This window comes from Chenopodium quinoa, unplaced genomic scaffold (assembly GCF_001683475.1).
Source record: "Chenopodium quinoa cultivar QQ74 unplaced genomic scaffold, ASM168347v1, whole genome shotgun sequence".
In the NCBI taxonomy this organism is placed as follows: domain Eukaryota; kingdom Viridiplantae; phylum Streptophyta; class Magnoliopsida; order Caryophyllales; family Amaranthaceae; genus Chenopodium; species Chenopodium quinoa.
Window position 1 is genome coordinate 316,876 of NW_018743920.1, and position 15,729 is coordinate 332,604.

The 15,729-nt window shown below is 39.1% G+C and overlaps 4 protein-coding genes across 4 annotated transcripts; 3 read left to right on the forward strand and 1 right to left on the reverse strand.

Annotated features, from left to right (window-relative positions):
• The first annotated feature begins 3,067 nt into the window (after positions 1-3,067).
• On the forward strand, positions 3,068-7,852 carry LOC110687744 (50S ribosomal protein L4-like). Its single transcript, XM_021864371.1, has 7 exons — positions 3,068-3,161; positions 3,614-3,734; positions 4,345-4,493; positions 4,922-5,029; positions 5,160-5,279; positions 6,831-7,004; positions 7,358-7,852. Exons 1-7 carry the CDS (start codon positions 3,093-3,095, stop codon positions 7,457-7,459), a joined length of 843 nt encoding a protein of 280 aa, XP_021720063.1. The 5' UTR covers positions 3,068-3,092; the 3' UTR covers positions 7,460-7,852.
• A 180-nt stretch (positions 7,853-8,032) lies between these two features.
• Positions 8,033-9,719, reverse strand: LOC110687745. Its single transcript, XM_021864372.1, has 3 exons — positions 8,826-9,719; positions 8,554-8,727; positions 8,033-8,451 (listed from the first exon to the last, which is right to left on the reverse strand). The coding sequence occupies exons 1-3, from the start codon at positions 9,184-9,186 to the stop codon at positions 8,333-8,335; spliced, it is 654 nt and encodes a 217-aa protein (XP_021720064.1). The 5' UTR covers positions 9,187-9,719; the 3' UTR covers positions 8,033-8,332.
• A 1,366-nt stretch (positions 9,720-11,085) lies between these two features.
• On the forward strand, positions 11,086-12,772 carry LOC110687661. The gene is made up of 2 exons (XM_021864288.1): positions 11,086-11,265; positions 12,074-12,772. Exons 1-2 carry the CDS (start codon positions 11,086-11,088, stop codon positions 12,770-12,772), a joined length of 879 nt encoding a protein of 292 aa, XP_021719980.1.
• Positions 12,773-12,819: 47 nt separating this feature from the next.
• Positions 12,820-15,404, forward strand: LOC110687662. The gene is made up of 5 exons (XM_021864290.1): positions 12,820-13,092; positions 13,186-13,372; positions 13,491-14,580; positions 14,919-15,131; positions 15,248-15,404. The coding sequence occupies exons 1-5, from the start codon at positions 12,820-12,822 to the stop codon at positions 15,402-15,404; spliced, it is 1,920 nt and encodes a 639-aa protein (XP_021719982.1).
• Positions 15,405-15,729: the final 325 nt, after the last annotated feature.

Genomic DNA, 15,729 nt, shown 5'->3' on the forward strand with positions numbered 1-15,729 from the left:
ACCCTAGCACTGCATTTGCAACTCCCTGTCACTTTGCTTCTTTTGGAATTCCACTCGCACTTACACCTTCTCTTACAGAATGTGGTTATCCTATTACCACCATTGTGCAGATAGTAATACTCATATCTGTTCTCTATTGCATGTGTCCTCAAGGCTTTCCTTAGAATGGTGTTGTTGGAGAACTGCAACTTCTTCACTAGCACAACTGGTTTTTTGAAATCATTTTCTTCATGAAACCAGGGACTATCATCTTCATCCTCATCTGACCCATGTAAAATTCTAATTCAGAACCTTCATCATGGACATCCACTTCCTCCCAACCAATGTCCTTAGTAAATTGTTTCAGTTCCTCCTCCCTTTCCACACCTATACCCTCTGAATTTTCAGCCCTATATCTCACAACCTGCAAGCTATTTTCTACTGCAGTTAAGATGCCTTCTCTAGTCTGCCTATGCCACTCATCATCATCACTGTTTTCCTCTTCTTCCCCAATCTCTCAATCAATTCCTAGATCAGTTGCATATGAGCTTGATGACCCAGAACCTGATTCATCCTCTTCACCCAATTTAAGAACCCTTTTTGCTTTTATTTTCCCACTTCCCTGCCCTCTACCCTTTTGCAGGATCACACCACCATCACCAACTTTTTCTTTAGCCTTACCCTTCCCCTTATCAACAGATTTAGAAAACCTAGGGCTTCTCCTCACTTTGCTCACACCAGGTTCTGTTTCAGGTACTTTAGAAAGTTTAGGGCTCCTTCTCACGACAAGGTCAGTAGGTTGATGTGTTGTGTTTTGGGTTTGAGGTGTAATAGAGCTTTGTTGTGTTTGGGATGGTTGTTCTTGGGTTAGGTTGGATCCAGTAACAGTATGGGTAGACACATGGGTTTGAGGTGGGGTAGAGCATTTTTGTGTTTGGGATGGCTGTGGTTGGGTTGGATTGGATCCAGTAACAGTATGACCATACACATGGGCAGTCCAGTTGGATGCACTTTCATTGAAGTTGGACTGTTGTGGGATTGAGGTGGGGTTATTATCTTCAGCTACAATGCTCTGGGGGTTCTCACTAGGGGTAGGGTCATCAGATACGTGCAAAACACCTCTAAATACCCATCCATGTTCTTGGCTTCTAATTAAGGGTGAGCAAACCGGGTACCCGGTCAAAATTTTAGGATCCGGACCCGGAATTGGTTGGGACCGGGTCCTAAAATTTGGAACCAGAATTGGAATCGGTACAACCGGGTCCTAAAATTTAGGAATTGGAATTGGTTCCACCGGGTACCGGTTCCGATTTCGGGTACCCACTTATATATATAAGTGTTGAAATATAATACAAATCATAATATTTTTTTTGGTATATTTTTACTTTTAGCGTTAAATACTTATATTTTTATATACATTAAGCGATTTTAATTATATTAAATATTAATTTTTTTTTATTTTACTAATTAGTTACGTTCAACATGTTTTTGTTTTTTCAAATATATTTTATACAATATATGTTGGGCAACCGGTATAGTATAGCGGAGAGAAAAATCTAGAAGTTTTAGGGTTTTGTTTGATAGTGGGTTGAGAGTTTTATAAGCAATTGGGCTTAGAAATTAAAATGGGTTGTACATAACCCTTTAGATTCTTAAAAACACAAACAATCCACATACTATATCATATACAACCAAGTACCCAGTGGGTACCGGATCCAAAATTTTAAGATTTGGAATCGGAACTGGTTACAACCGGGTCCGAAATTTTGGACACGGTCCCGGAAACGGTGAGACCAGTTCTGGGTCCGGACCCGGCGGGTCCTTACCGGTTCCGGGTCCGGCACCGGGTACCCTGGATCTTTGCTCACCCCTACTTCTAATAACCCTTGTACATCCTCATCAGTTTCTATCTTCCTTTTACCAGTCAACCAAGTCTTACCCCTTTCTTTGAACAGAGAACATATATGTTAGGTACATCCCACCCCATGTCCCTAATTCCTTCAGTACATAAATATCTTAAATATCCCACCGTCAAGTAAGTCAGAGATACATTCCTTTTCCAATAAGTGAACCCAACTTCATACACTTGGTACTAGACTCCCATACGGCTCTTAAACACAAAACCCCCATATATTCTTAGCTTAATATCAACCTCGTGATCACCATCAACCATTTGTTTTAATCTACAATTATATAGCAATAAACAAATAAATCAAACACTATTTTATTCTTAATTGTAACTAAATCAATTCAATTGATTAACAAAAAAGGCATTCTCAATATACCCCCATACCCTACCACATGACTATGTAAGCATCAATTTTTAATTAGTCAAACAACGCTTAAAATAATCAAAGCTCACTAACCTAGGGTTTAATAGTAGATTCTCCCAAAAATACCCCAACTACAATGCATTATTGCGAAATAACCACCATTGTTGGACCATTATAAATAGATAGGGTTTCGTACCTTCCAATACGTCGTTGTCAGGCGAATCTTCAGCTTCCAACAATGGAGATGACGCTTCCCTGCAACTGTTTGTCTTCCCTTGCTTCGTTGTCACAGTTAAGACCTTCCACGCGCACAATTATACGCTTCAATTTGCAGAAAAGTAGAGATAAAGAGAGATGGAGATGGTGACAGAGGAGAGAGAAAAATTGAAGGACCAAAAAAAAAAATTAAGGTTGCCTTCAATGGAGTTCAATGTAGGGGTTGAGAGTATTCAATGGAGAGATAAGGAAGAGTTAGGCAGAGGAATAGATTCGAGGAGAGAGAAGAAGATAGGGAGGTTAGTTAACTACGTGGGGCCCACAAACGGCAATCGTAACAGATTTCGTCAAATGTTATCAAATTTTAAAATATGTGATTTATAGTGGTAGTAAAATAAAAAAATAAAAAATAAGTGGTAGCAAAAGTGAAATGCATGTGTTTTGGTGATAGCAAAAGTCAAATTTTTCAAAAAATTATTTGCAAATAAAAAAGTTACAGAATTAAGCCACCCCAAATGAAAGAAAATAACATGGGCCTTGACTAAAAGCCCAAACACAGAAATACAAAACAGTCTTAAACCCGCAAAAACCTCAGTCAAGCTTAGCAGCTCTCAGACTGTTTTAATGGCGAAAAGGATCTTGGCTGCCCTCCATCACCACCTCCTCCGCACTAACCATGTTCATCCTTCTCTCGTATGTCCTCCTTTGCTCTCTCTCCTATTCTTCTCTTTCATGTCTTCTTCTTATTTCCCAGAAATCTTCTTTTATTTTTTAATTTTTTTTTATTGTTTTAACTAAAAATTATTACAGTTCATGATACAGAGAAATGGCCGAAGTGTAAAGGCATTATTTGACGCAATTTATTTAGATTATTTTTGGGATTTTTGTTAAATTAGGTATTATTAGTGTGAAATGATTAATTTGACGACATTTTGGGGAAATAATGTTCAGTTTATGATCCTAGGTTTTGCACAATACGTAGTAAATTGAAATCAGGATGCTTGAGAAATTATTGGTAACTAGCTTGATGAAATTTCTGGGTTTCTTATCTGAAATTTAAAGACCATATTTTACTTCAATAATTGTACTTTAGTTTTGGTTTGTTAATCTTTATTGGCTGATTAATGTGGGATTTGGTTAAGCAGGGTGTTTCATGTAGTCGAATTTTTTCTACAACCACAGTGACACCAAATTCAAGTAATGGTGAAATCCCATCTGATTTACTCATGGCCAAGAAAACTATGTCGATCCCAGATCGTACTCAAGGTATGTGGATTGGACCAAATTATTTGTTGATCAAGGTTTTATTAGATTAGCAATTATGATTATCAAAATATTGAAATGGACATAAAAATGTGGTGTTGCTGTTAGTGACACTTCCAATTGCTTTGAAAGCCCGTATGTTGACATAGATTTAGACACTTATAGCTTCATTTGGGACTGAAGATTTGCAAACTTTTCATAAATGGTGTAGTTTGACACTTGGACATGTACCTATGTTCGACACTAGCAGTGGAGCTGTGAATTGTAGTAGTAGCTTGAAACTTGTGAAATTGCGGTATCCTATATTATGTTTTATGTTAAGTGTTTTAATCTTGCTATGTATGGTTTTTCAATTTGCATCTAATGTAAAGATAATAGTGTAATCAAATTGTAAAAGTGCATCTAATCTGGCTCGTTGACCATTAATTTTGTTCCTATTCCATATTTTATGTATCTTAGGTTTATATTATCTGTGAGTCGGGGAATTCACAATTTCAGCTGTAATAATAATTTGCATTGCATATTCTTGGTAATTAAATTTTAGTGAGCTTATGACTAGTTCAGAAAAATGAAAGCTTTTTGCTGTTGCTGATTTGTTGTGCTGTTTCTGTAGGAGTGTACCAGGATCTGGTAATCCCTGTGACAAATTTTCATTATGAAGATAAGGGACTTCTGGCATTAGCTGGGGATGTCTTTGATGTACCAATTAGGAAAGATATTGTTCATAGAGTTGTGAGATGGCAGCTTGCCAAGCGTCAACAGGTGATTGATGTTTTTTATGTTTTGACCTTAAATGACTGTGATCCCCCTCCCCCCTCCAACAGATTTGAGTATGTACAAACTTAATAGGGCCCCTATCGATCAATGTTCTTCTTACTCGTATAAGGGCGAAATTCACTTTTGTGGTTTTTTTTTCTGCCTGAAATCGTAGGTCCTAGAATTCGTAATGGTTATGTGTTAGGGAAGTTTTATTTTGAGGATAACTTAGGGAGGGTGCTGTGAGTTGTGAGACTTGTGACCATGCTCAGGTAAGGAAGTGTTGGAGTGAGTTCTCTTATGCCAGCAATCTTTAATTATGTTTATTATATTTGAAATGTTGTTTTCTCCTTACTAGTTACTATGGATCCTTTTTCTTATGTTCTTCTAACACAATAATTATTATATTAAAGCATGTCATGTGTTGATTTCAGGGAACCCATTCCACTAAAACAATCAGTGAGGTTAGTGGGACTGGGAGAAAGCCACATCCGCAGAAGGGTACTGGTCGAGCAAGGCAGGGATCGTTACGTAGTCCTCATGTAATGAAATATTATTCTTATTGGTCCATTAATCCATTTTTTTTGCTTTTGCCTTGACCATACAAATGCTTATAACAGTTCCTCAGTCAGAGCTTTGAAATAATTTGCCAAATTGTATTGGAAATGACAGATGAGAGGAGGTTCTACCATGCATGGTCCTAAGCCACGGAGTCATGCCTTTAAACTAAACAAAAAGGTTCGGCGTTTGGGATTGAAGATTGCATTATCTGCACGTGCTGCGGAAGGGAAGGTATGATCCTTTGCTTTGCTTCTTACACAAGATGCTTACGAATTTAATACCATGCAATATTTTAGTACTTCACATGAATACAAGAGTAATATATATCTTGACTTTCTTTCTATCCATCTTTGATCGTCAACATTTTATATCAGATCTTGGAATGCCTTGAGTCTTAAGGCTGGGCTGGGCTTTTTTTTAATGTTAAATAAATAGTACTACTTTACTAGTCTCCAAATCTCTTTACAGGTTCAATAAATGGATCTGCTGCCTTTCTGCTACTACCTACGAAGTAATTATTTAGGCTATTATGTAATAATATCTTTTATGGATCTGTGGTTGATGGCTTGATATCTTTTGGTGGACAAGTATAAATTTGAATTATTATAAAATATCTTAATCTACTTCTTTGGCATTTATTCAAATATATGGCACTTCTTTGGCTTATCTGCAGCATACGTTGTTGATCATAGAGTGCATGAAGGTTTTCTTGTAAAATAGTGTCTGTGGAGACTGGAGAGAGTCCTGGTTCTAAATAGTTGGAATGGTTTAACCATCCAAACAGAACATGGCGTTGAAACTCTTTCTTTTGGTGGGGGGGGGGGTGTGAGGGTTGCTTGCCAGGTTGGGTCTTGTTGAGGTTTCTCTCACTGATCTGGTCAAATAAAGTGTGTGTATCTGCTTTCATGTACAATGTTGTTCTTTATGGCTTGTGCAACTTTATCCAAAGATCCCTTTTCGTATAATATAATTACTTTAACGTTGTGTTTGGGTAAACCATTATTGTTTACATTTGAGAGTTTTTTTTTAAAAAAAAAAATTAAAATTACATGTGCTTTGTTTCTCAATACTTGGCTACTTGCAACATAAAAAAAATGACAACCAAGGAGAAGGATTGAAATAAATCTTTTGTACCCATGTGGTTAAGTGGAAATAGTACTGATATTGTCCTTTCCCTTTACGAGAAGTTGAGGGTTATGTGGTAAAATAACACAATATTATGTATTGTTGAGAGTATTGTGTCCATAAAATGAAATATGTTAAGAAATGAAAGAGAAGGTTGTGATTTGGTGCGATGGTTAAATGTTCACTTTCTATCCTCCAGATCACAAAGTTGATCCCTGAAAACAGCCTCTTTATGTAAATAAGGGCAAGGCTGCATGTATCTGGACCTATCCCAGGTCCTATTAGAGCCTTGTGCACTGGGTACAAGTCATTACTCCTAGTTTGTGTCAAATTATACTGATTATTGGGTTGTTTTTGCACATGCTATGCATAATTTAAAGTTTAGGGGTATTTTGTCCACAAAGTAGATATAAGAGAACATCTTTTTATGTTATGTGAAAAGTACGAGGGAATAGCCTATGAAAAATTTCTTATTCATCTTGTGTATATACAGTCTATATTGGCTGATTTGTGAGTTTGTGTGGACTAAGTATTATCCTCCTCATCGCTTTACCTAGTTAGAGAGTTATAATTTTTTACTGGTCAGATTGAGTTGCATATTTGTGGGTTACAATATTATTTGTCAATATTTGCATTGATTAGTTTGGTTCTGTACAGCTTGTGATTTTTGATGATCTGTCGGTCCCTACTCACAAGACCAAAAACATTGTTAATTGGGTCAACGGGCTGGATGATTCGAAGAAGTTGCTGCTGGTTGATGATGGTGCTATTAATGAAAAGTTGAAGTTGGCTACACAGAACATACATTATGTTAATGTGTTGCCTACAATTGTAAGTTACAGCGTTCTATCCTTTTTGTGTATGTGTGTGAACATGGTAATTATGGAAAAATTACAATTCTCCCGCTGAACCTGCCAAGTCACTGCTCTCTACCCTAACAAAAACAAAATTCATATCTTTTTCTCTTTTTCGGAGGATTTCAATTCTTTTTTCTTACTTGTGGTTGAGAACGGGAGGGACTCGGGGTAAGAGACTTAAATAATGGAGTTGATGCATTATTTGGAGTCTTGTTTTTTAGCTGCTATTTGGTTAAGCTATGCTTTTTGGTATATTAAAAAATCTTGCTGATGCATAAACCTTGCTAATGCCTATGCCCACTGATGATGAGCCATTTGTTTTTTCAGGGTTTGAATGTCTATAGCATCTTGCAGCACGACACTTTGGTGATGTCCCGTGCTGCTGTGAACCGGATAGTTGAGAGGATGCACACCCCAATCAATCGATGAGGATATGATGATGAGGTGATATTCTACGCAGAGTTACCTTCACATGTTCGTAGTCATATCTTTTTCATGAGGCTTCAAACATCAGACAATTTTGCAGCTGGGAATGGGATGTATTTTCATATTTCAAGTTCCTCAACCTTCTCTTAGCCTAGAACGAAATATACTTGTAGTTTTGGAAGTGCCAACCAACCTGATTGATCTGCAAACATGTATTACTTGGCACACTGTGTGGCTATTTATTAAAACTGTAAATCGTCTTAGTTCACTAGACCCTGTCCCTGGTCGATTAATGTGAGCTTGATACTTCAATAAGGAACAATATCTTTTGATTGTGAATTCAAAGCCTGTATTATGATGTTGGTGAAATCGATTTCTACGTTTTCATGATTTAAATTTTTACCTTTCAATCTTCATAAATTCTGTTAGTCCAATAATAATATAATTGATCTTGGGCTCTTCGATGAACTAATATTACTGGAACATCAGTAATTCACAGGTGGAAATTGCTAGAATTTACTTTATCTTTGTTAGCGAAGAGACTGTTCTTGAGTTGAAATTTCAGGGAAGAACTGATTACGCTGCCTCTCTGCAACTATAACTTGCACATAAACATTGAACTTGTATACTTTAACATTCAGGTGTTTCTTCTCTACAGAACTCGCTACGTGTACAAAATCAACCCAACCCAACCACATTGCAAGGAAGAATGAGCTTACACTTTTACAGGTACACTCGCCTCCTTGCAACACACAAATGAAGATGAACAACATTATGTTATCATCAAATGTAAGGATACTCCGGACAATTGTTTGTATGTTTCCGATCAATCTACAAACCAAACAAGAGTTTCCAACAGCAAAATTGGAACTTCATTCATCGCGCTCTCTTACAAGATGATGCGACGACTTCATCTTCTCTCATTCTCTTCATAGTCTCATGCAACTGATAGCCACAACGCAACTTGTTGATGCAGCACTCTCTATCTTCATGACCTGCATAAGAATGTGCATTTGAATCTTCAGTTACTAATTACACCAATTTCACACAATTCGCCCACACTAATAAGACATGTAATGAGTTTAACACGATTGTACCATTAACTCTCGGTCTCTTAACCATGGGATTAACATTTTCCACCCAATTTTTCCTCTTCAATCCAGTATCACCACATTTAGCCATCTGGCTCTCCTTCAACTTCTTATTACACCTCGACTCGATCTCTTCATCACAAGTTCGACTTATTCCTACACCTTCCTCATGTACATTTTCTGTCACACGAACAAACATTTAATAACACCGATCGACACATGATTTTGTTGTAAAATACATAAAGTTTATAACAAAGTAAAAAAACATAAATACATACTCTTAGAACCAGACTTGAAGAGCTTTCCATCGACAACTAGAGCACCAGAAGAATCAGTACCAGTGGACAAACCCTTCGAAGAGAAGAAAGAAAGTAAAGATTTCCATGTAACAGAGGAAGCAATAAGGTCCACACCTCTACTAATAAAATGTCCATTAAGCTTCAAGGTTTCGGGTTCGAGCCCGAAAACTCTAGCAATGGTGCCAAAATCCAATCTTTGATCTTCCCAAGCCATAATTTCTGCTACCTTTGATACTGCTGGACAATACATCTTTACTTTTCTTGTCAGAAATTCACTATTTTTATTGTTCTTGATTTCTTCTTGTATCTTTCTCTTCTTGGTAATATGATGTTCTTCCATCTTACTAAATTGGAAGTAGAATAGAATTATTTGGAAATGGTGAAGAGAGAATTTGGGGAGAGATGAAGTTGAACGGCTAATTATCTAGAAGGGTCTTCCATGTTATAAGCTGTATATGTGTTGATTCTACAAAGTTCGACTTCCCTCGCTCGCTATACGGTGGTGCCACTAGTCTTTTTCTTGCCTTTTTTATCTTTTTTTTTTTCGAGCAGGTGGTAGTAAATGGTTAGTCGTACTGGGCCAAGAGCGTTAGGTCTGGCTCTAATTGTTGAGGCTGCTATAGATTGGGCTGTCTGCATTTGTTTTATGCATAAATTTGCACCTGACACAAGGTTGGGTTGGGCATGAGTTTCATATATGCACATCACGAATATATCATGGCCCATTTAAGACTGATCCGCTTGAGAACGAGGCACACTGGTGTATATGACACGACTTATGCCCACCTTTATTGATATCAAGCCCTCAAATCAATAGAAACAAAAAAAGTCCCTTGCTTAGGGTTTTGTAGTCCTTTGCTTAGGGTTGGCGGTTTTATGATTTTCTCAATCAATTTCCCGTTATTTCTTTCGATTTTCGAGTTGTTTTTTGTGCCCAATCTTGTCTCAGCGTTGCTTTGGCGAGGAGTGTGGCTGATGATTTGATTAAGAATTGGTAAAAGTTTCAATTGACAGTGGAGGAGAATTGTGTTGTTGGCGAAGAGGTGGGTAATGACGCTGGTAAGGGATCAACTGACTATTTCCGACTAGCCCTTGTTGGAAAATTATGTACGGTAAAGCCCTTTAATGTGGAAGCAATGAAAAAAACCCTTGTGAATGTTCAGAGAATTGAAGATAATATTCTGATTCGTTCGATGGACACCAATTTGTTCGTTTTCCAATTCGTAACAAAGGAGGACAAACAAAGAGTCATTGAAAGGATGCCATGGTTCTTTGATAGGAAGTTACTGCTTTTGAAAGATATTCAAGGTGAGGAGCAACCGTATGAGGTGTTATTTGATCGAACGCCGATGTGGGTTCGCTTGATTGATATACCCTTTAATAAGCGCGATCTTTCGGTTATGCGTGAGATTGGGAATATGCTTGGGGGATTCATGGAGTTGGATGATACTTATCCTCTAGGGTGGGGTGAGTTTATGCGGCTGAGAGTTTGGTTGATGTAACGAAACTGCTGAGAAGGGGTTTATTTTTGGCAGCAGAAGGATTGAACACCAAGTGGATTAATGTGAAATATAAACGCCTAGCTGACTTTTGTTTTTACTGTGGCATTCTCGATCATACGGATAGAGAGTGTGCGAAGAAGGAGATGGATGGGGAAGCAATGGATGATGTGGTGTACCAATACGGGCCTTGGTTGAGGGCTTCCCCATTAAAACTCTCTAAGTTCTCTTTGGCAGCTCGAAAGAAGGACAAAAAATTAGTGGAGAAATTGAGTGCGTGGAAGAGTGATTCATCGAGAGCTTATAGCACTTCGAAGGTTATTAGACTCGGGCCTATGGGGGCTGCTCGCAAATTACATTTTGCTTCTCCTATGGAGAAGGAAATAAGTTCTACACATGTGGAAAGGGAAGTTCGATTGACTTTGGTTGAGGATGAGAGGTCAAAGAAGGTTGTGCTTAGACCGAAACTGGTGAGGAAGGGAGAAGGTGTGATGGTGGAAAACATGGCAGATAATGCGGCGGGTATTGATGATGAGAGTGGGGGTGAATAATGGGGGTGTGCAGAAAGGGGGGATGAGTGGGGCGAGGTTGAATGACAGGGAAGAAGGTGTCTTAGGAGTCGACAGTCTTAGTCAGGTTTGTGTGACAACAGGGGGGTAATATGTCTCAAGTTTCTGGTACTGCGAGGAGGGAGAGTGAGGTGGGGAAGAAGGGGGGGTCCGGGTTGGAAAAGGAAGATAATGCGAAGAGGGGTGGGGAATGGAGATGGGGGCAATATGGGGGATGGGTTTGATACTGCAATGCTTGATGTAGTAAGTAATAAAAGGGCTGGTAGTGAGCTGGAAGAGGAGTGTAGTGCCAAGGGTCTTGAAAAACGAGTGAAGTATGATGATGTGAGCTATGGGGACAGCAAAATCCAAGTAGGAGGTGTTGGCAATGGCCAAGCCTCCGAAAAACAATGAAAATATTTAGTTGGAACTGCCGGGGTTTGGGCAATCCCCAGAGAGTTCGTGCCCTCCAAACATGGTGTTGAAGGGAGAGCCCTAACATAGTCTTCGTGATGGAGACTATGCTTGATTCGAGAAGATTGGAGACTATTAGAAATAATGTGGATTTACGGAGGGTATTTATTTGAGTAGTGTTGGCAATTCGGGTGGGATTGGTTTGTGGTGGAAGGACGTGAATGCATACACATTATCATACTCGGAGCATCACTTTGCGGTGGAAATTCGAGATAAAAATAATGTTCCTAAATGGGCAGCGGTTGATATGTATGGATGGCCGGAAAACGGAAACAAACACTTGACTTTTGAGCTGATGAAGTCCCTTAAAAATTTTATTCAACTTTCGTTAATCTTCTTTGGTGACTTTAATGAGATTTTAAGTGAGAATGAGAAGCAAGGTAGGGTTCCTAGAAGCGAAAGGATGATATATTTGTTTAGGGAGACTATTGATTTGTGTTTCTTGGAGGATTTGGGTTACACGGGTAATATTTTTACTTGGTATAGGGGGACCGACCTTAGCATGGTGGTGAGAGAACGTTTGGATCGGTTTTTGGCTAGTGAGGAGTGGAGGGTTGTGTTCCCTAGGACTGACATTCGACATTACCCAATTACATACTCTGACCATGCACCGATTTTGCTTCAAACAAATGTTGCTGCTCGACAATAATGAAGGAAGAAGCGGTTCCACTTTGAGTCGCTATGGTTATTAAACCATGACTTTCAGTCAGTGGTGAAAGATGCGTGGGAAGGTGATGTGGGTAGGCCCATTAGTTCCAACATAACTGTGTGCGCAAATAACTTAAGCAAATGGGCAAGTGAAGTGTCTGGGGATGTAAAGAAAAAAATTTCCTTGAAGGAGAAAGAGTTGCAAGATCAAGAGTGGCAGAGCCGGGACCCTGATGTGGATATGATCGAAAATAGTAAGGGGATTGTGAAGAAATTGGATGAATTGCAGCGCCTTGATGATTCGTATTTGCATGCCCCTTCCCGAGTTAATGAGGTTAAGGATGGGGATAAGAATACCTCTAATTTCCATCATAAGGCGAGTTATAGACAACGAAGGAATTTCATCCATGAGCTTGAGGATAATAGTGGTCAAATGCACGATAATGAAGAGGAAATTGCAGAAATTATTTCTGGATATTTCTCTAATAATTTTGAGTCGTCTTCGCCTTCTGATTTTCAGGAGGCTACCGCAGGGCTTGATTGTTTGGTGACGGACAAGATGAATCAAATGTTGACTACTACTCTCACGGCGGAGGAGATTCATAGAGCTCTTATGCAAATGCATCTGAATAAGGCCCCTGGAGTTGATAGTATGCATGCTCTTTTCTACCAAAAATGTTGGCATATTGTTGGACATGATGTAGTTGCTTGTGTTCAGAATTGGTGGACTAATGGGGGGGGGATCTTGGAGGGATAAGCAAGACTTGTATTGTGCTTATTCCGAAATGCCAGGAACAAAAAAAAATGACTAAGTTTCGCCCTATTAGTTTATGCAATGTTGTCTACAAGATTATCTCAAAAGTCCTTGCAAATCGTCTTAAAGTTATTCTTCCTGGTCTTATTTCTCATCATCAAAGTGCATTTGTTCCGGGTAGATTGATAACTGATAATGTTATTGTGGCTTTTGAGATTTTTCATGCCATGAAGAGAAGAAAAGAAGGTAGAGCGGAAACTATTGCCTTAAAGCTTGACATGAGTAAGGCGTATGATCGGGTTGAGTGGAGTTTTTTGGAGAAGGTGATGTGTAAAATGGGTTTTTGTGGAGAATGGATTGAGAAAATTTTAATGCGTTTGTCTTCTGTGACATATTCTTTTAAATGGAATGGGCAGGTTGATAGGAAGGTGGTTCCTTCTCGTGGATTACGACAGGGTGATCCGATTTCTCCTTATTTATTTCTCTTGTGTGCCGAAGCTTTCTCTGCTTTGTTGACTAGGGTGGCTAATGATAGAATTATTACTGGTGCTCAAATATGTCAGGGTGCTCCTAGGGTATCTCACTTATTTTTTGCGGATGACAGTATTTTATTTTCTAGAGCTATACTTCAGGAATGCTCGAAAATTGTCGAAATTATTGGCATATATGAAAGAGCATCGGGGCAAAAAATTAATTTTGATAAATCTGAAGTGTCTTTTAGTAATTAAATGTGTGGATGTGATGCGGAGAATGGATATTTCAGCGGTTCCTGGAGTTAAACAAGTAGAGAAGCATGAGAAATATTTAGGGCTCCCTACCATTATCAAAAGGTCGAAAAAAGCGGTGTTTGCTTGCCTTAAGGAGAGAATTTGGAAGAAAATGCAAGGATGGAAGGAAAAGTTACTTTCTCAAGCCAGCAAGGAAGTCTTGATCAAAGCGATGGCCCAAGCAATTCCTACATATATGATGGGCTTGTTTCACATTCCGGATACTCTTATTGATGAAATCCATGCCATGATTGCTCGTTTTTGGTGGGGGTCTTCCGGTACGGAACGCAAGATGCATTGGTTGAGTTGGGAAAAGTTGTGTCTACCGAAGTCTCTTGGTGGAATGGGGTTTAGGGACTTGAAAATTTTTAACCAAGCTCTTCTTGTGAAACAAGGATGGAGGCTCATGAATAATCCGAATTCCCTTATCTTCAAGGTTCTTAAAGCTAAATATTTTAAGAACGGTAACTTCTTATCATCTCATAGGGGTCACGATCCGAGCTTTGTGTGGCGAAGTATTTGGGGTGTGAAGTTGATTTTGCTTGATGGTTTAAGGTGGAGGGTGGGTGATGGAGGAAAAATCAATGTCTGGGAAGAGTTTTGGCTGCCAAGTGACAATGGGGTTAAAATTCCTACTTTGAATGTGGAGAGCCTTGCTGATCTTTGTGTTGTGGATTTAATTGACCACGAAAGACACTGCTGGCCATGGGACATTGAGGCTTCACATCAACATTTGACTGTCAATGATGCTACTATAGCTCAGGGAATTCCGTTGAGCTTATATAATGTGTCAGACTCTCTATATTGGTGGCCCGCTACGAATGGAATTTATTCCACCAAATCGGGTTATTGGTTGGCAAGGATGGGTCATGTACGTGGCTGGACTGAACGCTTTGGTGGTGATAGGGCCGAAATCTGGAACTCAATATGGAACATTGGAGGCCCCCCAAACTCTGTCAATTTTTGTGGAGAGCGTGTACGGAGTCTTTGGCAATGCTTGGTAGACTGCAGCAAAGACATGTTAGGGAGGATGGCTTGTGTGGGGTGTGTCATAGTGAGCAAGAGAGCATAATTCATGCGATTTTTCTTTGTCCGAATGTGAGCCAAGTGTGGGATTTTTCTCCTTTTGCTGAACTGCTTCGAGATGCACCAAGTGTGAATTTTTTTGACAGATTTGCGTGGGTGAAGGGGAAAATGAGTAAGAACGAGTTGTTGGTGTTTGCTGCTTTAGCTTAGGCAACGTGGTCATACCGTAACTCGGTGGTCTTTGAGAACCCTTGGCAGAATAAAGATATTGGGGTGCTAGGCTTCCTGGGGTTGGTGACGGATTATAAGAAGTATAGTAAAGCGGTGAGTGTTTGTTCCCCTATTGCTGTGTTCAGGAGCGTATGGAAGCCACCTGCTGCTAGGCTAGTCAGAATTAATTCTGACGCTGCTGTCACTACCGAAGTTACTGCTAGCACTGGTGCGGTGTTAAGGGATGAGCAGGGAGTTATTGTGGCAGCTAAGGTGCAACGACTTGCAGGGAAGCATCCTGTTAAAGTGTTAGAAGCCATGGCAGCAAGGATGGGTTTGCAGGTTGCGCGTAAGCTTGGGTATGGAAAGGTGGATTTGGAGCTGATGCCCTTACAGTGACTAACCTGATAAGATCGGCAAAGGAAGGCATGGCTCCGTTGGATCTTGTTATTGATGATATCTGTTCTATGAGTAGGGAGTTTGATAGCTTCGATTGTGTTTATATTAAAAGGGTGGGAAACTGTGTTGCTCACCTTATGGCGAGGCAATATCCACCTGGTGGTTTTGAGCAATTATATGTTGATAACTTTCCGCAAGGGGTCGTCTCCCTTGCCGAGCTTGATGTTGGCTGATTATTAATACTAATTTATGCTGTTGGAGCCTTTCAAAATTTAAAAAAAAAGTCCTCAAATCTCTAATTTAGAAGTGAAGACATATCCACTAATTCTACCTACTCTCAACTTGATGAACTCCCTCTATTTCATGATAATTGAAACACTTTGACTGTTTTTATTATTATTCATATATAATAAATTTGATTATTGTGTTTGGGTAAGGTATATAAAGTAGTTTGTTTCATGTAAAACATTTTTTGATAGATATTAACGTGAAGTTTCGTAATACTAAATTTTTAATAACATTTAAGTATATTAATAGTCAAACTCACATTTTGACATG